The following is a 27,888-nucleotide window of genomic DNA, read 5'->3' as shown; positions in this document are numbered from 1 at the left end:
ACAAACAAAAAAGTCTCCCCTTCGGGATGACAGCTTGTTGAGCTGACTGAATATTAGCTAGAAACTCCACCTGAAGTTGGTTCAGACCAAAAGAGAATGAGAAAGAACAAGAGCAAGAAAATGGAACACAATTGTCACTGTATGCTGATAACGTTTTATTGATAATTATGAATCTCATATGCCAAAACTTAGTGATATTATGGAACACCTTGTTAAATTAACAGATGATTAATATATATCTCAAAAGAATATATTTTATTATTCTCTTAAATAAACTTGGAGATACCTAAAAGCTGAAGAGATAGCTACTTTTGAAATAATTATATCCCAAATCATTCTTAGGAGTAGCAAATATTGGAGGTTTTAGGGTGACAAGTAGAGAAGTTCCAAAAGTTAAAACTATTATGGTTAGAAAGTTGCTTACACCCATGCAACTGACACAAGCATTTGAGGTGTCACTTTTCAGCATAAAGCTGCTTCATGTTCTGGAGAAATTGTTAGAAAATAGTGATAGAATAGAAATGGGATTTCCTCAGAACTGTACTGATTATGTTATCTGAGGTGGGGAGTGCTCTGACAATCAAAAACATACTTCCCATCTCTCTAGGTTTTTCAGAGGAACAAACAAGAATGTTTTGGTGACCTCTCTGTTCACTGTACTCATGTGAACAAATGTTTTTGGCTATGTATTATATCAAACCTGACATCAAGCATGAACTGACATTATGTGGAAGCACCATGTGTCATGCTGTAAAAGCCTGAAAGACGATACAAGAATCACAAAAAGGTTTTCCTTACACTAGAAACCTTTCTGGCTTTTAGCAGTAGGATCGCAGACCATTGAAGCTGTCATATGCAGAACTGAGATATGCTGTTGGAATGAAGTGATAGCCTTCTTGGATTGTGATACTAGCACACAAATAGTTGCTTCAACACAGAAAACAACAGGCAAAGATAGTCTCCATCCAGGACTTTGGGATGCATGTTTCAATGTTACAGTGGAACAGCAAAACCTTGTCAGATAGTTGATACGATATGGCAAAGTTCACACAAAAATCTAGGCTAAACTACAATGGATTGTTTAGTTTGTAGTTCAGTGTGACAGTATTGCACTACTACTCAAGCATGTTGTGTGAATCAGACCAACATGTAAAGCCAGCATATGGCTTATTTGTTTGGGCATAACCTGCTATATGAACACAGCAACTGCCTTCTCTTAACCCAAGTTCAGGATTAGCATATGGTATGAACCCAGCTAACATTTGGTAGCACTAGTAAATCTGTCCTCTTGAGAAATGAAGTGTAGTTAGGACTGCCAAGGTTGACACTGCAAGCTGGCATAAACCATTATTATGAGCAATTTCATGTACAGCTACTGCTGAGCCAAAATTGTGGATGGGGTCAGTTTGTCAAAAGCCAAAGAGCCTATAGCTAGAAATTTGATGTGATGGTAATCTTTCTTAGAGCAGCCTGTTAAGTACTCTTCAGCTCTTAGCTTGTACTGGACTGAGCCGCATCAGGTGAGAAATTAATGTAATTTGCTGCAAGAAGCCTATGCCTGCATTCTCTTGCATATTAGAAATAATCAAGACATCTCCTCCCAGAGTGACTTCTATGTATGTTTACTCAAACAAAAGCCTTACTGTGTTTAGAAGGGCTTTTTGCCAAGTAAGCTTGTCTAGCATTGCATCTCAGAGCTTTTCCTGTATCAGAGCTACACAACCAAAGAGACAATTATCCTCTCTTTTTTAGAAGTGGTCTGAGTAGATAAGCATTCTCTCTGTGCTCTGGATACATAATCTGAGCTGTGATTTGTTTAACCGTGTTTAACTTGTGTTTTAATCAGGGGGTATTTATATTTTTTATTGTTTTTATTGTCTTAGTTTTTAATTGTAAGCCACTCAGAGTCACCCTCTGAGGAAGATGGGCGGCATATAAATTAAATAAATTTTAAAAAACTGTGGCTTATGCGGGGGTAACAAATACTGCTGCACTATAACTCCCATCATCCATCACCACTTGATGGATGCTTCTAATAGGGTTTCTGGTTCAGGTATATCTGGAGTATCACAGGCTGTCAGTTGACTAAGCCACAGTGGCTGCACTTGCAGGACACGCTAGACCACTATTCTAAAATGCTGAATGTGGGTCAGATGAATCATGTCTAGATTTAAAGCAGGAAGGGGAAGCCAAAGCCAAAGAAGTCAAATTTAACTACATTTTCTTCCTCCTTATTAAGTTTCTGATAATGTCCCATGGGGCTTAACACATTTAATTTGAGCAGGATTTACTTAGCTACTGCAATCACAACAGTAGCATGAAGGAAGCAGGGACCTGGAGCTTGCCCTGAAAGCAACTCTTATGTTGTATTTGTTCTGCCACTGTTGTAGCTTGTCTTTCCTGTTTGGATTCTAGGATCCATAAGCCTCTTGTCAGATCTAAATCCCCTGAGGTTTTCTTTTGCCACATCAGTGATGATCAGGTTTTATGCATCCAACACTGAGCCTTGGCTCAAATCTATGCACATGTCACACTAAATTTTCAAAGAACAGGGTACCAGCTGTAGAACTGTGCTGCTAGAAAGTTAAAGTAGAGCAATAAATAGATAGCAAGCATTGCAGAATGGTGAGAGACAAGGACTAAGGGTTCTGATCATGGAAATAATTGCCCAAGGCACCTTGTGCAGTTTAGACCAGTTAACCAGAAACATGTCATTCATGTGTACTTTGGGACTGGCATTGTTGATGATTGAGTCAGCTCACTCTTTCATAATGTGGTATTTTATTGTCAGCCTCTGAATTTGATTGGACAAGGGGAAGTGGGTAGGTGAAGGGGATGAGGCAAAAGAAGGCTGATATCAAAGTATCTACAGTGCTTGATCTACAGTAGGTGAGAAATCAATCTTGTCTTATAGCTTTCCTTCCTCCCTCCTTCTTCTGTGGGGGGAGGAGGTGAAGCTTAGCTTCAGAAGTGCATTGGGGGATCACCGTATAATACACTGTACACTCTTCCAAGGTCCAGTTTTAAAAAAAGACAAAAAGTACAGGCTCAAAATAGAAGAAGATGAAGAAGGAGGTGAGAGATTTGCCTGCTGCTCCTGAATACTTTGCACCTTTAATAAGGAGTAGGTGTGTAAATAAAGCTCAGTTGCTGCAGCAATGACACTTAGGTTGTGCTCAAGAATAATCACTCCACAGAAGATATTCCAGATAAAATGGGACAAGTATCAGTTGACAGAATTAGCCATTACTGTATATGACTTTGTGTGGAAAATGAGACATGGTACATTATTTCATTAGTATATTTTTTGCACAACATTCTTTTTTTCCAATAGAAGAGAATATTTGTAGCTCAGGGTTGCACTCTGGAGCCTTTGGGGTTCTCTCAGCTTGGTTGCTTTCTTGCAGACATGGATGATGGGTGATCTTTATTGAAGCAAATCTATGAAGCTATGCGATATAATTTTTATGATTCTGTTCTATTGTGTTTCAAGAGCAAGCCCTACATTGAGAAGGAATATTCAAATATTCAAACACTTTTGCCTCTCTTTCTTGTTTCCGCTCTATGTCATGGGCCATCCAGCTCCTTCTTTTCTGTTCCTTGTTCATATGTTCAGTGCTCCTATTTGCTATTATCTGAGAGAACTTTCACATGCTACACTCAACCTTTAAAAACGAGCAGTTAAATTCAAACAAACAGGGAAAAGGAAAAACTCATAGACTCACATATATAGGCACTGTCTCCCCAAAACTATAATGTTTAAGAATCTGGATAAGATCTTAACTAGTATTCACATAAAATGTCTAAGACTTCATCCTGGGTTTAGTGAAATTGAAAGTTAGTGCATAGGAAAAAAGGATTATTACCTAAATCGGATTTAAATGTGGGGGATTTTTAACAGGGCATATTCAGGCAGATGTTCTTGGAACAGATGCTTTTCCTTAACATCTGAATGGGTTCTAAGGCTCATTAGATTCACAAATAAATCATTGGGCAAAGGTGGGTGGTAGGAAAATGACTGTATTGCTGAGCTGGCATGGCATAATAATAAAATAAGAATTTATCCCAGTATCTTGAGATTTAAGCTCCTCTATGCTGTGATTCTGGCATGACAGGGATAATGTCACTTAATCTTTGGAGTAGAGAAAGTATGAAAAGTATTATGCACTATGGGCACGTGGAGCATATCTAGCAAGCATTCCATAAAGAACACAAGGTCTTTCTAAACCCTCCAGTGATGTTATCAAAATTTGATAATACAGAGCACAGAATACAGTTTTTCCTAGTACAGAAAATGGGAATATATTACATAGCATGGGTGCTGCCTCTGAAAATACTTTTATGTTTATAATTTTAACTCAGAAAACCTCAGTGGGCATAAAAGGCTTATTCTGAAGCAATGGAAGCTGCTTCTAAACGTTTATTAGCAGATTGGGACTGGAAAATTATAATCAATTTCTCACCAAGGATATGAAATGGCTTAACTATATCTTGCTGCTTAACTACATCTTTCCTCTAGAGGAGAAGTCCCAGAAGATTCAAGGAGCTGTTACTCTGTAATATGGTTTACTTCAGCAGAAGCAGATGTTTCCAGCTCATAATTATTTTGGAAATGCAAATCAGTTTTTGAGTGACTATCTCCTCTTCCACTGGGAGTAATGGTATTATTGATGGTGTAATAAACACTAGATTAACATACATAATCTTAAAATCCCATGTGCCTTTTCTGCTCATAGCCTGACTCAGGCTTTGCAAGGAATAAGGAGAATTCTTTTATGCATCGTAGCGGCTTTGTTGATTGTTAAGCCATTCAAAGGTTTCTCAGGAAACGTTAAGAAACTCTTCAGTTACTCTGTCCTCAAAGACATGACAACTGTTACCTGCTGAAACAAAATACTTCTCAAGATCTGATATGACAGAGATGAATCACTGTCACTAAACAAGAATTGAAATGAAACAGCACATTCTGTTGTCATGATATTATTGATCTTGACCTTCCTAAGTGCTCCATGAGCTGCCAATAATGTACCATTTGTAAGCACTTTAGGGAATTGGCTTCAACATTGGCATATTAGTACAGGCAAAATTAGAAATGCTTTCTTGTCTTTTTCTACTCTGTTTCTCTTGCACTGCTATGCTGTCTTCTTCTTTTATATATTATCATTTATCCTACTGATAAATAGTGCATATCTGTGGAGAAGATTTGTTAGGTTTGACTGAAAGTGGCTTTTCTAGAGATACAAACTTTTTGTTTAAAATATGCACTACATCTTAGTCAAGGCTCATTACTCTAGGCATCACAATGTTTTCTCATTCAGTTCAAAGTAAAGCTACTTCCTCTGACTCCAAATTGACTTTCTTTGTAGGTACCTTGTGTCATTGTTTTCCTTTCTTTGTAAACCACCCTATTATTTAATTTCAACAAATGTATACTTAACATCTCTGTTAGCTGCTACTGACAGCTAAAAGAGATTTAAGATCCAATTTGTGACCTGATTTTTTTCTTTTTTTTTAAACAGAACGGCCAATTTGGACAACTCCTATGATATATTGTAATGGGAATAAGTTTTAGTGAATCTTGGGCTTACTTTCCTCTTTCCATCAGTGTAAAGAAGGAAATTAGAAAAGCTCACCTTGTTAACTATAGCATATTAATGGTAATTCTGGTTTTTGTGAAAAAAGATGTTAAACACTAAATTATGAAGCTGGCTTCTTCAACAAGCTATACTTAGAATAATAATTGTTTATAATTTCAGATTATTTATAGCTTAGGGTTTGGATATAAAACTAAGGTATGGCTTATCAAATACGGAAGCCTCAAATAGGGATGTCCATAGGTGTGGGGGTGAAGGATATCAAAATTGCAGGGGAACTGGGTGATTGAAGCCCTTTTTACATTTGTGTGATACATGTAGTGTGTGTTATGTTGAGTTGAACCCACATACTGACATCCCCGAAGACTCTCCTAACTTCCAATTTCTTTAAATTGCTCCACCATTGCTGGTGAATGTGCAGTTCAGTTCCCATAATTACAAATTGTGATTCATTCCGACATCTGAATAAGCTAAATGAGATGATGAGCAAAGATTCAAAATGTACACATTCCCTTTTCTTTGGTACATCCTCCACCCCACTCTATTTGAACAGTGCCATTTTTTGAATGCTAAAGTGACTTATCTCCATGGCTAAATTCCAAAGGGATACTTTCTGTAAAATCAGTTGAAAGAGAAACATGTTTCTTATTATTGTTAGCCAGTGTAATTGGATGGGAAAGTGCATTGTCTGTGCCAGTAGAACAAACTGACCTTGTACTTGATGCTTTTATTTTCTTTGTGTCAAATTATGAATTAATCCTGTTTTAGTGGGGAAAGTGCATGTTTCTTGAATCTCAGAATGCACTGGACAATAATTCACCATTTTATAGGAAGTCTTAGAAGGATGGATTGAAAGGAAGATAAAGAAACATTGCTTCATTTTTGCAGGATATTGTATTGTATTGGATATAATATTCTTATGCATATAATATTCTTATGACACTTGGGCCTTTGCTGCTGGGTTCCAAATAGAAAGCAGTGTATATTTGTAATTCAGTATTATACTATTATGCCATTTTGATTCCACATGCATTCTCGCTACTTATAAACAGATGTTAACTGAACAATCACCTTCTTGCCTGAATCCTTGTGTCACCATCTCCCTTCAAGGAAAAATTTCAACAGGGTTTGTTTGTTTTCTGTGTAATTGGCCCATTCCTTTGGTTGTAGTTCACACTCCAGCCTTTATGGATTTACTCTTTCTCTCACACAACCATACAATAGCTCTGCTTAAACTCTGAAGACATTGAATTTTGCAGGACTTCCCCCAGAATGCAGCATGAGGTTCCACGCAGACTTTCTATTGATAATGCAGTAGGGCTTTTCTGTCCTTATTGCATCCAGAAGCATTTTGACCTAGACCCTATTAGAGAATAATGGGCCAGAAGATCTGTTAAGGGGCTACCATGATTTTTAAGCTTAGCATTTTGCAGATGAGTTTCCTTACATTTGTTCTGAGTTGGAAGCCAGTTGGTCAGAAGGAGTTGACAGAGGTGATCTCTTGTGATTTTACCTGGGAGACATTTGAGCCTGTGGATCTCATAAAATCAGCAGGGTCCTTTGTGAAGCCAGCTCTACCTATGTGCTTGATCCCTTGATACAAACTGCCATCAAGGGAATGAATCCAGGTATTGGTAAATGCCTTACTGCAGGAGGGAAGATGCCAACAACCTTCAAAAGGGTGCTGGTGTGCTGCCCCTTCAATATAGCTTTCCTGGACCCAGCAATCTTGAATAACTTTGCTTATCTGGGAAAAAAAGTGATGGATGGCAGTTACGAAGGGCTCTGGAAGAAGCTGATTATCTGAACCCTTGACAGTCAGGATTCAGTCATGGGCATGGAATGGAAACTGCATTGGTAACTCTTCTGAATGACTCAAGGTGGGATCTGGATGAAGCCAGCATGACTATCTTTGTCCCACTGGATTTTTTTGATACTGTTCATCTTCGTATCCTTTTGGATTGTCAGCAGGGGTTGGGACTAGGGACCCCCAAACTGTGGTGGTTCTGCTTTTTATAGGCAGGAGTTTTCACTCAGTGGTTATAGAGGAAGAAAAATTGAGCCCTCAGAATTGCCAATATGGAGTGCCACAGAACTCACTTCTCTCCCCCATTTTGTTCAACATCAATGTGAAGCCACTGAGATGAGTCATCTGTTGGCATATGTTGGTACATACTGAATATGTGGATCATACCCAGCTATATATCTCCAAACTGGGATGAACAAAAGATGCAATGAAAGTCTTTATCTGGTGCTTGGAGGCTGTAAGGCCTGGATTGGGAAAAACAAGTCTGGGCTCATCCTAAACAAAATGAAGTGGCTGGTCATTCAGAAACTAGCCAATTCCAGGACTATACCAATGTTGTCTCTGCTGCCCTAAAAGAGCAACCCTACAATCTGAAGCCCTCCATAGCTCTTGCTGGAAAAGCAGATTGGGAATGTTGCCTAGGAAGGCCTTTGCCCGGCTTCGGTTGAGATGCCAATTGCAGCCTTTCCTACAGTGGGAGGTACTGATGATGATTGTGCATGCCCTGGTCATCTCTTAATTGGAGTACCATAATTTCCTCTACATGGGGCTGCTCTTGAAGACTACTCAGAATCATCAGGTGGTACCAAATGAGGTTGCCTATTATTTCCATATTTCACCATTGTTACAGGACCCATGCTAGCTATAAGTTTTGTTTTTGTTTGTTTGTTTTGTTTTGTTTCATTTTTTCCCTCAGGGGAAATTTAAGGTGCTGGCTTTCACCTATAATGTTCTACATGGCTTGGGTTCCAGGTACCCAGGTATCTTCAAGACCACTTAGTCCAAAGAGACAGTGTCTGCTGAAGGTCCCTAACTATTGGGATATGTGCAGGAGAGGATTCAGAAGTGGCCATTCTCCATAGGAGCCCACCTCCTGTGGAAAATCTTGCCCCTAGAGATGAGAGTGCTTCATTCCCTTCTGGTTTTCTGAAAGCTTGTAAAGACTTGGCTATTTCCAACTGCTTACGGGACTGAAGATGGATCAGTAATTTTTGTTCTGGGTGAGATGTGACACTGTAAGTGAAGTACAGATGTATTTATACTGATTGCTGGTATTTTATTGTTGTTTTTGATTGAACTGGTGATTTTCTAAGATGTTTAGTCAGCCAAACTGAAGTGGCATCAAAATCACTGTAATAAATAAGTAACAATTATCTACTATGCAGTCGTAATCATAGGGGCTGGGATGTTCTTATCAGCTCCATATTTATAATGATAAGAAGGGGTATGGGAAGGGGCTGCTCTGCATATTTGGCTACATCCCTGCCTTATACAGAATTTCCATAACTTCAAACACTGAGGCAGGGACTGAAAGAAACATGGACCACTGGGCTTGTGGACCCATGTGGCATAGAATAGGGTTCCTCAACCTTGGCAACTTGAAGATGTGTGGACTTCAACTACCAGAATTCCCCAGCCAGCCATGCTGGCTGGGGAATTCTAGGAGTTGAAGTCCAGACATCTTCAAATTGCCAAAGTTGAGGAACTCTGGCATAGAAGACAATACTGAAAGAGGGCTATCTTGAGAAACAGAAGGTAGGCCTTTTTTTTAACACATGACAACATCAAATTTCTCAAATGATTTATTTATAGGCTGTTCAGTTCTAAGTATCTGAGAAGTTAGCTAAATGGTATAGATGGTAGATGGTATACTTAGCTAGTATGGCATGATATTGTTTAACTTTATGTCTTGGTAGGACCTTGTCTTGTGAGGTTGGGGAGTTATTGTTAATTAATCTTAGAAATGGGCATACTGTAGAGTAGGGCAGAAGATGAGAAATCTTTCTCTCTCTCTTCTCCGCACCCCCCTTGCACCTTCATAAAAGTAAGTCTCACTCAGTTTAATGGAACTGGCTTTCTCATTTCTCTTCTTAAGATTACGACCCAAATTTTTAAAACCATATTCAAAAACATTTTTATTTGTTTTATCTATAGTCACTGCAGCCATTATCTTAGAGGAGACACTCCTCCATCTCCCCTCTACACACACACACAGAGGAAAGTATGCCTCTTTAAAATGTATGCTTTGTTCCTGCCACTTTTAAGGTGGTCTGGTTATAGTTTATGGGAAGATCAGCAGGAAGACACCCTTCTTTCTAAAGCAAGAATAGGGAACCACTGGCCCTCCAAATTTTACTGAAGTATAATGACAATCCTTCACCACCAGCTGGGATTAATCATTTACTCACATCTAGAAGGCAAAAGACCCCTCACTCTTGCTTTAGAAGACTTATATAGTAAGGGCCTTTGCACATACCAACAACAAAGGCATAGCTTGCTTTGTTTAGTCTCCTGGAGTAGTTTAACCACACTAATTTCTTTCCTTATATCCAACTGCTGCTTGTAACAAGATTTATACAATAGCATAATCTGTCACGGTCATTTCTAGTGTCAAGGGAGTGGAGCTGTTCAAGATGACCCTTAGGTCTCCTTCAACTCTATCATTTTTGTGCTTCCATACGTGCAAAAACAAATGAAACCATCCTAATTGATTCACATGCTTCATCCGTCTCCGACTGCGTACTTAATGTTTATTTTTTAATTGGGTTCCCCATATGAAACTCCCACCATGACTAATAAGTTAATATATTTATAAGTGACATAATTAGTCTTTAGTACGTTCTGTTCTCCCTTGACAAAATCATGCATATGCAATTTTGTGCTGGTTTGAAATCAAAGTTTCGTTTATCGCGTTCTTCAAAATCTGTGTCCATTTGTATGGCGCAGTAATATAGATAACACAGTAATAATATAGTTGCCCAGTTTGTTTTATGCATACAGTTGTGGTGTCCAGATTTGTTTTCAGTGACAGTACTTTATATAAATCATATATGGTGGAAAGGAGAGTGCTTCTGAGTATGCACAGAAGATTTAGTCCTACTAACAAACTAAGCCTACTCTCTGGCATACCTCAAAATAATGTTAAGGCTTATTGTTAGGGCTGAGCTTTGGAATGTAAACACTATTCTTACTATTAAGAGCAGGGTACATAACCTCTAGCAGGAAGAAGCCTGATGTGCTTTTATTAGACATTTTTATTTATTTGCCAATATTTGTATGCCACTTAGTCAAATGACTATTTTCCAAAAAGTAAATAAGGGCCTAAGTGAATGTGATCATTCAAATTAAATTATTTTTTAAACTGTTAAAAATTAAACAGGCATACAGAGATGCACATCCTCTGTACATTCCTATACACTTATACAAACACACGCATATCCATTGATGCTTATCTTCACACATATATTGTACACACCTGAAAGCAAAATGAGAGGTTGGCCACTGAGCCAAGGAACAGGACAGGAGTGTGGCAGAACAGCAGGACACAGCAGAGAGTGAGGAGACAGGACAGGGAGCAAAAGGAAAGGTTGGAGCCAAAGGATGCTGTGGGGAGCAGAGCAGAATGAGGTATCATGTAAACTGGGAGGATAATACATACTGTACAATAGCAATGGGAGATGTTGTGGGAGAGCTACCTTGCTGGGAGGCATGCAGTCACAAGCTACATGTTGTGACTGCTGACCAAAGTAAGAAATCACTGTGCTTTCACCTTATTTGTTTTCCTAAGGATGACCCATTTCATCTTCTCATTTTTTCCTACACATATGAGAATAGGTTCTTAGCTTAAACCTCAGTTTGATAAAGGAACAAGAATAACAGGAGTGGATGGGTGAGGAATGCTGGTTCCCTAGTATATCGAATCTCATTTCTTTAGTACTACAAGTTGCTCCCTGGGTGAATGGAGACACAGTACTTGTAACCACGCTTTTTTTTTTTTTTAACATGCATACATAGTGCTAACCACTATGGGAACACTATGGGAATAGGCAAGAATCAAGGGTTAAGAATAATGGGAACAGCCCTGGATTTCTAACCAACGTGGGATCAGGGCTTTTTGATCTCAAGCTTGGTTGTCTGGCAGCACAAAAAGAAATGGGCTGGGTTTCTGCTGCCAGTTTGCCTGGCTCAGCTTTCCCACAAACTGCTTCTTGGATAGCCAAGATGCCCAATAGGCTTCCAGAAATGGCACTGGAAGAGCAGGTGGCAAATCAGTGTCCTAAACAAGGTATCTATTGCTACAGTGGAATAGAATACAGTGAAACAGCAGTAGTCCAACCGCTGTTATGTGGGTAGCTATTCTTATTCCATTGCCTTACAGACAAAATAATAATATTGTCTACCTTATAGCAATATAGTAAAATGCATCCTCCAATACTTACATTTTTTACTAGCTTGGCTTAAACAAGGAACTTCAATAAATGTGCTCTCCATTGAAATTTTGACAATGTTTTAAGGCTATTAAGAAGTTGACATTTAAGATAATGCCAATTAAAGGTTTTCTGTGCAGTAGAGATAACAATACATTGGATTTTTCCTTAATGGCATGAATCAGATCATTCTCTATTGAGCACAGTGCTGATGACATTGTTTTTATTGGAAAATGTGTTCCATCACTAGGGCAGTCAACCATAAGATATCATAAGAGGGGAAATTATGACCTCCCATTTTTCATTCAGAACACTGACAGATCCTACCCACCTCTTTTTCTTCAGGTTCAGGTTGTAAGCATACAAACCAAGCTGATAATATATCATCAGGAAGAGAACGTTCAATAAGAAAAAAAAAAAATCTTTATTTATGCTACTATTTCAGATATGTTGATAAACTTGAAGGCACCGTTTTGGGTCCATGGGTGCTAAGATAAACTCTCATTAAAGCAGAAGACTGATTTAAAGTAATCTAGCATTACTACATGCCTATGAAGCATTTTAGTATTTTTTATTCTGCAGTTATGTTTTAAATGATCACATTTTAGAGAACGATAACCAAAAAAAAATTGTTAAGGAAAAAATGTGTGATACACAAAGAACTACTAAGCTATGCCTTGCTATCACTGACATATTAAAATTCAGTTTATCTAGTTTTATAAGAGCTTCAATCAAATACCAAGATTAAAGAAATTTATTTGTTCTGGAACTGGTGATTACAAAGGGAACTTGAAGCTCAAGAACAAATATTATACTTTTGGTTTCAATTATGTTTAAAAAATGGAAAACTGGGAGGTTGAGTTCATATTTCCTTCTGAAAGGGCCTTCCTTTAAGGAATATATAGCCTGGTTTTGCAGAAGACCGTTAATGTTGTCTTGCCTGATTCCAGTTTGCTTGTGATTTTCTGGAATGCCTAATGTCTGGCTTTGTTATGCGGAGTAGAGAATTGCATAGATTATTATATTTGGATTATTCTATCCTCCCTGATATACCATTTACTCTCAGTAGATTTTTTTTTTTAATTGTCCTTGATTAAACAAATTATGTCTCTACTCCCTCTCCAAAATGTATGTCCCACATCATCACAGCCCACTTTCCCCATTGTTCCTTCATTATTATGTACATATTACAGTTCCCCTTTTAAGAACCCTTGTGTTGTTGGATTACATTCTTACTATTCTATTTTCCTTATTTCATCCATAAAATACATTTCAGGCAATTCTGAGTTCTTTTGTTGCCATTTTCCAATAGATCTTTTATGCTACTATCACAAAACAGGACATGCAAAGCATGGAAGGTTAATGATGTATAGACTCTTGGAGTGTACAAAAGGACTGGTAACCTGATTTTCTTGATATACACAAACAGGGACCTGATTTGCACATTTCTCCCTTCAGTCTTCTGCATTACTTACTTGTCTTGCACTTCCAGATTGTCTTCTAAAACTCCACCATTTCTCTGAGCAATAAGTTACATCAGTGGATCTTCACTTAAATTAATTTGGATACAATCTAATAGCCTGACAAAGAGTATGTGTAGTACATTTTTATAGCCAAGATCTATATGCTACGTGAACCAAACAAGTTCTCTTTATAGATTAGACTGTATTTTGCAATCAATACCTAAGCAAGTCACAGTAGAATACCAGAAATTAGTTTGTGATACAGATCATTGATTTCTACAGTCAGTATTAATGGCAGTTCTAAAACCCAGGTTGGATTAAGGCTGAAATCCTATGTCTAATTAGATCAATCTCACTGAATACAACTGGACATACTTCCAAGTCAACCAGCATATAACTATTTTGCTAGAGTACAGCAGTTTGGATTTTAAAAAGCACATCTTTATATAGCCTATGCTTAGTTTTATAAATTCATTACCTCAAGATATGACAGTGATCTCTTTGACTATTTTATGAGAAACATTTTATCAAGCAATTCGCTGCAGCAGCTAAACAGAACATGCCACACAATACCAGTTCTTTGAGGAGAGAGGTCAGCCGGGGGAGAGGACTAATACTTCCATGTTGTGCTTTTGAGTTCCCCATAACTATCTGTCTGACCATGATATAAAGCAAGATGCTGGATCATGTGGGCTTTGGATCTAATATAGTTCAAATCACATACTAGTATTTTCTGTTAATTTAGACAGTCTGGGATATATTTTAGTTCTAGGGAAGATGGATAAGCATTGGTTTGGAGATGACCATTTGTTCTATGTGTTCTTTCCATCTGAATCAAGATAGACCATGCAGTTGTAAGCTACTTGCCTGGAAACATAATGGGCTGAATGAGAACCAATAAACTGCAGCTGAATTTGGTAAGATAGAGGTGCAGTTGGTAGACACCTACCAGTGATCAGCTTTGAGTTTTAGCATGCCTCTTGGAGTTGTAAGTGCTTCATCAGTGGAAGTTTTCTAACAATGATTGGACAGCCATTTGTCTGGGAAGGTCTTAGGATTCCTGCCCTGGGCAAAGGGCTGGATTAGAAGCCCTCCACGTTATCTTCCAAACCTATTATTTTATGATTCTGTGCATCTATGAATTACAAACATGACATGTTCTAAATGAGCCTGCATTCCCTCTAAAGGAAGAGGTACATAACTTTATGGCTGTTCCAGGTCCACATCTGTCACTACAGCAGTGTTTCTCAACCCTGGCAACTTTACGATGTATGGACTGCAACTCCCAGAATTCCTCCTGGCATGCTGGCTGGGGAATTCTGGGAGCTGAAGTCCACACATCATAAAGTTGCCAAGGTTGAGAAACACTGCACTAGAGGCATGAGCAACTCCATAGCACGGGGTGCTTGCTCCCAGCCGGGCTGGTGTACTGTGCTTTTTTTCTTCAAAAGATACAAACTGGCTCATGTGAAACTTATACACAGGTTAGGAAACCACAGTGCAGATAGAACATGTTGAAAGAAACATAGCCCAGATGGGCAAGAGAATGAGGCAAAGCTGCATACTCTCCCCTTATTTACTCAGCCTACAGTATATGCAGAATATATATTGAGGGAAGCTGGTTTGGAAGAAGATGAATGTGGTTTAAAAACAGGAGAAAGCAACCTCAATAACCTGCACTAAATGGTCTGCAAACTCTAGTAATGAAACTCAAACAGCAGAGTAAATAATGGGACTAAGATTAAATATAAATGCCAAACTAATCAAAGAGGTACAGCAACCAGTCTTAGAATTAACAATTAGGATCCTTAAGTGGTGGATAGCTTCTGTCTTTTAGGTTCACCTATCAACGGTAAAGGAACAAGCAGGCAAGAAACACACCAGAGACATGCACTTGGTACAGCACCCATGAAGGGCTTGCAAAACATATTCAGATGCCATGGCCTACAAAGATCAGAATCATGCAGGCAATGGTTTTCCCTGTGACACTGTGTGGAAGTGAAAGTTGGACTTTAAAGAAGCACGATAGGAAGAGTACTGACACCTTTGATCTTTGGCATTGAAGAAGACTCCTGATAATACTGTGAATAGCCCAAAAACAAACAAATGGATCATAGAACAAAACAATGCAGAGTTCTCATTTGAGACACAAATGACCAGGCTCAAATTATCATACCTCAAACACATTATGAGAAGACCTAGCTCTCTGGAGATATCTATAATGTGGAAAAGGTAGGAGGAAGAGAAAAGGATGTCCAGGAGCAAGGTAGATGGACTGAATTACTGCCACAATGGGTGCACATGTGGGAGACCTAAAGGACCAGATTGTGTATAGTTCTTCCTGGGGAAAATCTATCTATGTGGTCACTGAGGGTTGACACCAATTTTATAACACATAATCATCAATCAATCAATCAATCAATCAATCAATCAAATGTTCTAAATAATAGTCAAATATTTTTTCAAAAGAAGAAATCACATCCTGTTTAGTGACAAGAAATATTCTGCACAATACTCCTATCCCCCAGCATTGAAGGAAATGGAGCAGCCCTTCTTATGCAAAATTTTGTACATATTTTGCAACACTGCGGCAATCTTTTTTTTATATGGTTCAGTGAGCTTGAATTCTTAACGTGATGTAGCAAATGCTGAAAGTAAAAATGTTTTGTTTTCTTTGACAACAGGACATTAGTTCTCAAACTCTAATATGATAATTTGTGCTTCCTTTCCTTACACATGCACTGATTTTTTTTTTTAATGAAAAAAGCAGTACAGCCAATTTGCAAGCACATCTGGGCTGCAAACCTATATACAAAGGCTAGATGGCAGCAAACAATTATCTCTACTCCCATCTACTGGTCAGATGTATTTTTCCAGCTAATGTATGGTGGTCCTAGCTATAGGTGGCCACTTGATGACATGCTAAGTGGTCAGTATAATACAGTGATTAAAAGAACCCCAAATTAAGGTTGAGTTTCACCCAAGGAAACTCATTGGGTGACTTCAGGCCAGTCATTCTTTTCGACCCAACCTATCTGCCAGATTTTATGTTGTGGGGATAAAATGAAGGGAGATCACTATGGAAGCCATCTTGAGTTTTTAGAGGAAAATCAGGATATAAAATAACGCCAGCAGGACATACTTCTAAAAGTAGTGGGTGGCATTAGGACATCAGTTAAATTGAAATATAAATAATATCAAATCCAATGTAATTAACATTAAATGTAGACAATATGATTACTCTCATGTAATGTATTTAATATTTGTCCCCCTTTTGTGACACTGAAGACCTCATTTTTGTAACAACCTTTGGAAGTCTCTGGGGTCTGTACCCAAGGCTGTTGGGGCTACCAGTGTCTCTGGGACCTCAGGATGTGACACAATGTAAAGCTGACGCTCCTAAATGGACTCTGATCCATTTAGCTGTTGGAAATAAATTCTTCCTCTTTGGGGGTTTTTGTTTTGTTTTGTTTTGCTATTTTGTCTAGATGCAGTCAGCAGAGAATTTTTAAAAGGAAAAAAAAAAAAAAACCAAGAGCCAACTGAACCACAAGGAGCTGCAAGGTGATATGTTAGACTTTGGGGTTTAATAGCCTGTCATCCTAAATAAGCCAAGCATAATGTTGCTTTGACCTTCCCTGTTCACCATATCGTATCTGAACACCCCTTCCTCAAGACTGAATATGTTCTTCCATTGTTTTCTGAAGCTTTAAAATATATATATATATATTATCTTTTAAGCACAGACTGAAGAAATTGATTCCACTCCTTTCCAGTTTTCTTTTTGCACATAACAAATTTGATATAGCCGTACCGGCTGTGTTTAAGGTCAATAAAAATGTAGATTATGAATTTTAATGCAGTCCTGACTTCAAATCTTTTTTGAAGGTTTCTCATTAGTGTTCTGTAAAGCACTGTGGTATGTCTGAATAAGACTACCCTTTTACATTTCCAAATATACTGAAGTCTAAGAAAGGGAAAAGAGGAAGCCAATCTATTTTTATTTTAAAAAAATAGAATGAGTATTTTATGAGCCAACATAGTGTTGATAAGCAGCAGATTTTCTAGTGGTTACATAAATATGCTATTTTTCAGGTACACTGGAATTATACTTGCACATATTTGGTGTGTACACTTGAATATGCTATATTTCTAGATTATTATTTATCAAATAACTTAAGAATTTTTATTGGTGCTCAGCTTAAGCAATATTTGTTGATTAAGTTGGGAAAAAGAAAGTTTTTTTTTTAATTAAATCTCAGTGAGTTCATCGTCACATTCCTACTAACCTTGACACAAAAGCTAGTAAATATTTTTATGACATCTCCTCCTGCTGTTGCCTTGCTCTCACCCCAAGCCCACAGCATTATGGCCACTTCCAACTGCTGTGGGCCCTCCCCCTTCCCTCTGGTTGCTGGGGATTATCCTCCATGAATATTTTGGTTGGGGACCCAGGAGAGAACAGACACCTGGCTTCCACAGACACATCTGCCTGCCTAACGCCTGATTGACACTTTCTGAAGATCCTACCTGGGTCTTAGGTCCTACTCAGTCTCCTCATATATGCAGATTTAATATTCTTTTGAGAGACTGCTAGGCCTGTGCTGCACAGAAGGTCATTTTAAACCAGGAGAGAAAAAGGCAGATGCTGCTATCTCCAGTACTTTGTCCCTTGATGCATTTCAAACACAAGTTGAGGCTTCAGTGAGGTGGTGTGTCAGTCAAAGCTTGCATGGGGATTTTTCACTTGAAACACTGGCTAAAACTAATTTGAGGGAGAGATCTTTATTCCACCTAATTGTTGTCGACAGGTTCGACTCCTCATGGGGGGGGGGAGCATAGCCTCAGACTTTACTTACTGCAGATTCTCAGCCAGGTCACTGATAAACTAGGGTCTCAGAGGGCCTTACAAGAGATCAAGCAACGTATCCTACAGAAGGGCAAGAACAGAATTTCTCACCATTATAACACTGGCCTTTGGAACAGGCCTTTATCTATCCCTAAGTATTTATACAATATTCTCTCTGCCCCTCACAGAAGAGCCTTTATTCTAGTTCAGTGTTTCTCAAGCTTGGCAACTTGAAGATGTGTAGACTTCACACCCTCAGAATTCCCCAGCCAGCATGTCCACACATCTTCAAGTTGCCAAGCTTGAGAAACACTGCTCTAGATAGACTTAATGCCTTACCATCAAGGTTTTTGGAAGGGAAATATTGCAACCCTGTCTTTTAAGGCTGAATTTGTCCTTCATGAAGAGTGTTGTTGAATCAATATCTCATGTTCTGCTGAGCTGTCCATTGTACCCTACATGGCACTCTGAACATTACCCCTCCTTGTAAATCACTTCAACTGTACCATGGAAGAGAATATATTTTTTAAATTATCCAATAAATCCCCAGAAATCTGGAAAAAGGTAGCAAAATATTTCTCAATCATAATTGCTATAAAGAAACGTTGGATGTAATTATGTTCTGTTATACTGTGCCATGTCAGAAGCTATGTTACTCTTTTTTAATAGTTTTGTTCCCATGTTGTTATTTTTGATGCTTTATATATTATTTTGAACTATGTTTGTAAATAAATAACCTTGGAAATTTGCTGGCTCTGTATTACTGGGCCTCCACCAGGGCATTACAAGCCTTCTCCTGCTTCTTCTTACAAGAGCTCTCTTCTCTTCTCTTCTCTTCTCTTCTCTTCTCTTCTCTTCTCTTCTCTTCTCTTCTCTTCTCTTCTCTTCTCTTCTCTTCTCTTCTCTTCTCTTCTCTCCTCTCCTCTCCTCTCCTCTCCTCTCCTCTCCTCTCCTCTCCTCTCCTCTCCCCTCCCCTCCCCTGTCCTTCTCTTCTCTTTTTTCACTATTTTTAATAAACACACATACACAAAGCAGCACTAGGATAGCTCCCTTTAACTTCACCCCGCTGCCTTCCTCATTGCTTATGACCTGTCAGCTGGGCTATTTGGGAGCATGGGTTAAGTGGTTGTTTGGAAGAGTGCTCCTATGTTCAGGAATAGACTGATCCTGCAAGTAAGAAACTTGACAAGAGGGCGGACTACCCATCCTAAGCATCTGTGTACACTAACACATTCTTGCCACATAAAGGAGAATGATTGATGCTTATTTTTCTTGCCAGCAGGCAATGCTGGGTGGGAAGAGAAACAAAACCAGGGGAATCCAACAATCACTTTCCTTTAACTTGTTCTGTACTAAAACAGAAAGGACAGCACCATTTACTAGCTTTGTTTTTGGAGAAGAACAGGGATTGGCCATTTATGCTGGCATACTTCTGCGCTGGGTCGTGGCTACAGGATAGCATTTTAGTGCTGGCTTTGCTCAGTGAGGTTAAGGTTGCAGTACTATATCAGTTTGCCTAGAAATGAATTTGTGGAACTTAACTTAAATATTAAGGAAACAATTGCTAATCTCACTGATTTCTCTAGGATGAAGACTGTGCTTTGAGCATTTGTAAACTGATAGATGATCAAAGTGCCATTGCCTGAAGTGGTTGTTGTATTTGGGGATGTGAATCCTTGATCTGCTGTTGTGATTAAAAAAATAAATAATTATTCTAGAGAAAAACAGAAGTCTGTCATTCCCAGTACTATTTGGTGGTACAAATTATTAATCATAATATAATGATTACAGAAACGGAGTACAGGGCTTGGTTTAAGGATATTTTGGTTAGGGTTTAGAGCTATACATTCTTATTAAAATCAAAGTTGTGTGACTAATTCTTTCAATTACTTAAGTAACCTCAGCCCAAAACCTCACACAAGAAAATTTAAAACAGAAGGAGCTTCCCATTTGCTTTTTCTTCCACCTCCCTAAGGCTTTTCTCCCTCCTAAAACCCCTGTAAACCCAGAAGGAGACTGTACCTTTCTCCCTGACTGCTCCCAGGGAGACATAAAGTGATCAGATAATGGCAGGAATGCCTGGTTTCATTCTCCATCACTACATCACTAATTTTGATGTAGGGATCAACATATTAATCTAAACTCACTTCACATCCATTTTCCATGCTTCTACATACTATGGCTTTGCTTGCTGCTGTGAATCCATGCCACAACAAAGATGATTTTGTAGCTGCACCTTTGTCCCACTGAAATCCATGGCTATTTCTTTCTAAGTATCCCCATCATAAAAGGCAAGGTTTTTGGAATGTGATCAGACTCTCCAAGGTCATAGAAAACCAGCAGTGATCATCACAGTCAAACTGATCTTCTTCTACTTATGTTCAGTACATCAACACTTTATCTTTCTAGAAAATAAGGGGTAGTTTTAGAAGCTTTTAGGTACTTGGCTATATGGTGTGAAATATGGTGCTCTGTGTTGGTGGAGCTGCGTTCATGAGAGAAGAGAAAGCTGCAATTCACTCAAGAGTGTGAAGCTGAAGGTCTTTGTGAGGGAAGAGCCTGAAGGGAAGATGTGAAGATGTGGTTCAATGCATCTAAGGCGGTTGTTCAAAGGATTCTGCAGCTGGCACCCAGAAGTTCTTCAGTGGACTCCAGCATCAGAGCAATGGCCAAAAGAGGTTGCAAAGGAGATAGAAGAGAAAGAGATTCATAAATCAAATTTCTATCTGCCTTTTTGGTTTGACTGACACCCCCCCACTTTTTTTTTTTTTTTGCTTAGCATATAAGGCAAGCCACTGAGAAACCTTTACTGGCAGAAAGGAGGGAGAGAACAGATTGCCCAAAGATGCCTAGAAACAGCAAAGAAACTAAAATTAGAGATAAGCAAGACAAAACTGTGAGTTTGGGGAAGAGACAGAAACAAGACAATTTAAAATAAACCTGCTATGTAACAGGGCTGTTATATACAAGAACGAATTTAGGGGTTATGAAATAAACAATTTTTGTAACTTGGAGGCTGTAATGGTCTGTGGGAATGACCTTGGGAGACAGGAGGAAGAGTTGCAGATGGGACAACCAGTATGTAAAAGATGTCTCAGCCCACAGAAGGAGAGAGGGCATGGGAAGCATCTCAGAGGGGACCCTCCCTATTTTTCCATAGAGTAAAAGGAAGGGAGGGGAGAAATACTTTTAGTCTTGCAAGATTTTTTTACTGTAACTGTACAGTAGTCTATTTTGTCAATAAAAGAAGCTGTTCCACCAGATTTATCCATATCCTGCCTGAGTCTTTCACCATCACTAAATCAGACCTATGAACTTGTAACAGGAAAATATTGGCAAGGGTGGGGGGGAATGCTTCCTTAGCAATTAAGGTTCATCACCCTGGCTTAGAGACCATTGAGTTCAAAACCTGATTTTCTAAAATCAGGCAGTTATTATACTTTACTTTAGCACGCATCCTGCTGAAATAGTAATTATACATTTCAGCTTGGATGCTGATGCCATAGAAGCAAAGCCAATAATGCACAAATGTGAAATAACAATTCTGCACTCAATGAGCTGATGAGGCTAGCAGGTAAAGAGAAATGTTTATTCAGCAATGATCATTGGATCTGACCCACAGAAGCAGATACCAACATTGGGACAACCACAGTACTTATACCCAGCACCATGTATCCATTTCTCATTGATTTAATGTATGCTTTTGCCTTATGTGGTTAAGCTTTTCATTTTTGCACATATAATGGCAGTTTGTTCTATATCATCTTTTAAAATGCTGACTGGTCACTTCCCCATCCTAGAATATCCTGACATGCATGCTGATTTATTACCTTGGTTTCATTGTATATGACCTGTGTGTTTAGAGATAACATTTGTCTATATCCAATATTCTGTTTTTAACAATTATATTCACTGCAATTCAAAAGATATTAATTCCAGACAGGCTTAGAATTTGTTCACAAAACTGTTTTTCTTAACTAATAAAAGGCGATCTGATTGCATGTTGTTTGCATCTAATCCTTTGAGTTTCTGATCATAAGAACAAAAGAGTTTCCTTGCTACAGCAAAGCAAAATCCACTAAACCATTTCTAAATCAGTATTATTTTTTTTTACAGTGGTCAATCAACCAAGTCATCATCCGATTGTTTTCAAATCAGAAAGCTACCAATAATGTCTAAGTTAGTTGTGTAACTTAGGTAATTATACTGTAGGCAATGATACTTATAATTAGGCAGTTATACTGTATTAATCCAAAAGAAGACAACCCCAAATTTAACATAAGCTTCTAAAGAAGAAATGTAGACAGAAAACCAAGACAAAAACCATCCTCTGCAATGCATTCCCCACCCTGTCCTTAAAGGGCATATCTGCATTTGCCAGTTAGGGCAGTCACACTTTCTGCTTGCCTTATCACCAGTACAGGCCACTCACTGCTTCCTGAGAGCAGGAATAGATTATCCCATTCTCCTCCCATTCCCAGACCATTGCAAACGCACCCTGCAACTGAGTTTTCCAGCTTTGATTCAAAATGTTACTTTCTGATTGAACTGTCTTAATCCCTCCAGTGCTTCATTCTAGTAGCTCCAGTCTAGGAGCAGCTCCACCTTGGATTGGCAGCAGTGCTTGGCAAGCCCCCTCACCTCCAGTGGATGGTCATTGCTGTGAAGCCATTTGTCCTGGGCTGCCGGGCTGCCATGTTCTCCTCTAGTTGGCATCTCCCTTAAAAAAAAAAAATCTTCCAGTTGATCCAACAAAGCTCATTAAATTAGAAGCTCATGCTCCATTATATTATTGCATCTCCCACTGGGCATCCTTTCAATTCCTCCCAGGCTGGGTGAAGTCTGCTCCCCTTGCTTCCTCACCCCTTGCCTACAGTACTGCAAAGCTTCCCTTTGTTCCTTGTTGCCTTGATTATTGCAGCATCAGAGCAATGATGGTACCATAACAGGAAAAAAAGGGGTTGTGTTAGTGTCAAAGGAGATAAAGTGAAAAGGGGTGTGTACAAATATTTGGGGCATGTGTGTCCAAATATCTGGAGAAGCAAAAGAAAAATACAGGGACTTGTGAGAAGGCAACAGTCCATCACAGAAAGAGGCAGGCATTGGTAGACTGGCCCATATGGAAGCCAGCCAATGAGACTGGCCTTTCCTGTATGGATGGGAAGGACAAGAGCACAGGAATGACCAATCAGGTCCTGAGGTGGCCAGAGTCTGTACTGACCATCAACTCAGTCCCATTGCCAACCCAGGGCAATCTGGACTGGAATTTCTGGGCAGCACAGGAGAGAAGCATCTTAGGCTGCAGTGATGAATTACCTTTAATGTGCCCTTGACCGGCACTCATGCTCATTCCTTTCTTTTCCACAGCTGATTCTATTCATATCATGTGACATAAGATGATCCCATCTCCCTATTCAGAAGTAAATATTTAGAGAAAACACTTTATCTTCCTATCCAGTAATCTCTCATTAAAAAATCAGTTTGAGGAACTGCTTTCTGTTTTTTACTGTTTTTATCACTTCTAATGTGTACACCGTCCAGAGCCATATTGAGTTGGGCAGCCTTCCAAAAAAAAAAAAAAAAGAAGGGAGGGTGGGAGGAAGAAACAATCATGTCAGTTATGGTTAAGCCATTATGCCAATTTCAAGATTATTTAAAATAAGTACAAAAATATAATAATAATAACCTTGATGTGGTTGTGGGGCTTGCATGCTCTGAGGAAAACGAGAGCTATGCCAGAGGAGTGTTATGCTTTCAAAATGCATCTAGAGAAGGATGGCTGAATTTGAAACACTTGCACAAAACCAAGATCATCTCTTAGGATGTATATATAAACTGTTTTTGAAATATGACACAGAGACAGAACAAGTTAAAAATCGCATGATAAATTGGATGCAAAACTTCAAAGAAATAATCAAAATTAAACCATGGGAAGAGTTATGGAAAAATAATCAATAAAAATTACTCCAAGCTATAATTTAATGGGAAATTGGCATAAAATGTTTTTCAGATGGTATGTAACTCTGACAATGATTACCAAGATAGACAAATCATACAACAAATGTATCAACTGTAACAAAGAAGGAACATTTTACCGTATGTGGTGATCATAAAAAAACCCCTCAAAAGTACTGGATGGAAATATATCCAAACATTCAGAATATAACATTTGAAGTGATATCACAAATATTTTTAAGAATAATTCCAGAAAACATAAATGATAAATATCACAATTTACAAAGTTATATGTTTACAGCTGCAAGAACAAATTTGCCACAACATTGGAAAAGTGAAACTTTGCTGACGATACAAGATCGGGAGACCAAAACTGGAGAATATGCAGCAAAGGCAAAACTGACAATATATATATTCATAATAGAAGCTTAACTAAATTTAGACAGGAATGGTTCCCTTATATGTGACACATTAAAGCAGCAAGTCAAGTTCAGACATTTGGAATACGTTCTTTAGAAAAGTGTTAAGAGACCAATCAAAAAAATAAATAAAACAAATGCTAGCAATAGTCTCCAATGTCTAACATTCAAATTACAGTATAAATATTTAGGCAGTGATTAGCAGTTGGTAAATAAATGGAAGTGAAGTAAAGAATGTTACCCAAAAGGTGGGTTTTTTAAAAGTTATGTTTAATTAGTAGTTGTTTATCTTCTACTCTGATTTTTGTATTTTTATTCATGTGTGATTTCTGTATAAATAATCTCTCAAAGCTTATGCATTAAAAAAAATAACAGTAAAAGAAGAAACAGAAAGAATTGAGTTGAAATATTCATTTAACAAGCCTGATTTCAAGTGTTCTGATGTTATTCATTTCAATCATGTGAGCTATTGGCTCAAATGTTTAACTTACACACATTCCACCTGCAGGTATAATATCTGGCCATCTCAGAGATATGCATATATTGAAACAGAGCTGTCAGAATAAATTCTAATCAATACATGTACTTAATTAAGCTATTTGCTAAAGTAATCATTTAGACAAGCAATATATGGCAAGAAAGACCAGCTTTTTCCAACAACAGATTAATCTTTATTATTCCAGGAGAGATATAGTTTTACATACGGCATGCTATTGTTTCGATCTATACAGTTAATAAGTTGCTTTAGCTTTGTTGCAGCTCTCATTACTAAGAATGTAGTAAAATATGGTGAAGTCATTAATAATTATTGTAATAAAATGAGTTTTAGAAAGCATTTAGGAAACATAATACTCCTTGCAGATTTTCAAATAACTTGGTTAAATGATGAATGTACATTAAATGAACTTTTATTTTGGTAATATTTATTCTGATTCAAAAGAGTGTGTAAAATAACTTAATCTACCATTTGCTAGAAATCAGATAAAGATTTAATGGTGACAAATATATTTATTTCAATGTTTTCTCATTATTGCCAAATTGCACCTTTTTAAATTGGTTAGTTGGGTTTTCTTGCCATCTGCTGGAAGATACTCATAGATTGTTCCATCAGATGGAAGCACCTGGCTGAGTTTGGAACTGAAGCAAAGTCAGGCCTGTTTGGTATCTGGGTGGGAAGACTAGACTGGGAAGTTAAAAGAAAAAAAACATCTTGGCATAAGACAGTGGCAAACCATTTTTGTATTGCTGCCATGAAAATATCATGGATGTCTAGAGATGTGCAAAACATCCTGTGTATGGAACATATATTTGGGGTCATCTGTAGCCAAACCAAAACACACTTTCTTTTGGTCTGTGCATAGAACAAAATGGGCTGTTTTGTTCCAGGTAGAATTTGGGGAGGCCAAGAACATCAGCAGCTGAGAAAGGCAGAAATGATGGGAAGATGACGAAGGGATGGTCCCATGGGAGATGCCATTCTGGGACCACGTTACATACTGCTGAGAGCATCACTAGAAGGAACAGTTGCATGGACCAGTACATCATCAGTAGTTGAGGGGAAGAAGGGAAAGTGGTGGAAAGACCAGGGCTTGTGGGTGTGCTGTATTGGGTCATTGGCAGTGGCTGAGGGAAGGGAAGGGAAGGCTCAGGGAAGATCAGGTACCAGAACCACCAAGTCTGGGAATATCCTTTCAAAAAAGCAACTAATGTTTTCATGACCTTGAAAGTATATGTCCTGGACAAGAAAATCTCTTGGAGTACATGTACTTTTAGAAGGCAAAATAAACAATTGGCTCAGCATTGTTCCAGATAAAATAACAAAAGAAATTCTCCAACTACCATGTTTGCAGCATACAGAGATATGGGCTAGCAGTTTCCTTCCTCCCCACTTCTGGCATATCTCCCCTTTCTCCCATAACCAGCACCCCATCCACTTTATTCACTCCAGCAGCTCTGAGGGTAGTTGCAATCTTCCCCCAGCATATTGGTTACTTCTGGGTTGCCTTTTTCTCTTTCACTACAAAAAATACATGCAGCAAGTGAAAAAAAGGTAGATAGAAGTGGGTGGCTCGTTGTCATGTTTGATGCCTTCTCATTGGCTGCTGGAAGTGGTGGATTTGAGAGATGGTGCTGGTAGTGGTGTGGACACTACTGAGGAATGGCCCTGTAGACCTTTAGAGTCTACAGTTCTAATTACTTGTTGCCAAAGCCTCCCGAGCTCTCACTGGTCCTTTCTTCTTAAGTTTCTTTTCTTATGAAGACTCTCACTTTTGTTTTGTTCTCTGCAGAGAAAAGAAAAGCTTCCTCATGTTCTTCTCTGGTTTTGCTTAAAATTAGGGGGATGGCACTTACAATTCAATGAAGAATTAGTATCATATCCAGGTTGCCCAGAAGGAAACCATAGGACACCCATCAAAATCATCCTTCTTTCAAAATATCCTAAAGGAACAGGAATGGCCTGTGTGACAAGTCTCTCTCTTGCCCAAAAATTATTTCTTGCAGGATACCAATGGTGTGAGGTCATGCTTTCCTAAGGAGAAAAAAACCCAATCAATCTAATTTTGTATTGACAGTCATTTACTTTTGTTTGCTCCAGATACAACACTATTCTTTCCATCATTCAGTGGAAACTCCTATTTAGAGCTACCTTCACTATCATTTCTGTCGGAGGATAGATTTACATCAGGGCAAGAATGGAACAAAGTGACAATATACTTGACAGTGAAGACAACTGCTTTAAATGGCACTCTCCTTTATGGTGAGTATCACTATTTTATTTAGGTAGCAAAACATTTGTGACCCTCAGAAAAACAAGCCTGCCTAGCATCTCCTTTCTTTCCTAGCATCTCCACCCTGAGAGGGGCTCTGAATGTATCTGTGCTTCTAGTGAAAGAGTTATGCTTCACTCCCTGTTCTTGAATGGGAGATGCCTCCCTTCACCTGGAAGATGAATGGGGTAGAACAGGACCACCCTCCTTCCCCAGGACTAAGCTTTTAATAAATGGCTCCAGTTTATTCATTTGATCAGAGTCTTTAGGACTTAGTGATTTTGAAGTGTGTGGGTTTGAAGTAAACAAGAATAGAGGAGTTTTATTTTAATACATGAAACAAAGGATGTACTTAGGTCATGGGATAGCTGTCCCAGTTTATAGGACATTTAGATCTGCATATCAAAGCTAACAACCTGTAAATCAACTAGACAAGCTATCAAGAAATAGAGGAGTCATGTGGCCCTCAGCAACCAGAATTTTTGTCAAACTAACACAACGTGTGTAGTGATAATATAATGCAAGCTCTATCCCTTATGTAAAACTGCCATCTTGTCTGTTTTGACCCTCTGTGGATCCCGCCAGGTCTCCCAGTTTCAAGGCCAA

At 38.5% G+C, this 27,888-nt stretch overlaps 1 protein-coding gene across 1 annotated transcript in view; it reads left to right on the top strand.

Moving 5' to 3' along the window:
• The window catches only part of EYS (EGF-like photoreceptor maintenance factor), a 507,483-nt gene that overhangs the window by 342,592 nt on the left and 137,003 nt on the right, over positions 1-27,888 (top strand). Inside the window, 1 exon segment of the mRNA XM_088150272.1 lies at positions 27,111-27,272. Coding sequence (XP_088006398.1) covers positions 27,111-27,272 — 162 coding nt within the window.

This window comes from Python bivittatus, unplaced genomic scaffold (genome assembly GCF_059951505.1).
Source record: "Python bivittatus isolate LINGU-HERP-01145 unplaced genomic scaffold, Pbiv_v1 ctg000020_np1212, whole genome shotgun sequence".
Classification (NCBI taxonomy): Eukaryota; Metazoa; Chordata; class Lepidosauria; order Squamata; family Pythonidae; genus Python; species Python bivittatus.
Note: the sequence above shows the minus strand (reverse complement) of the source record. Positions and strands in the feature narration are given on the sequence as shown.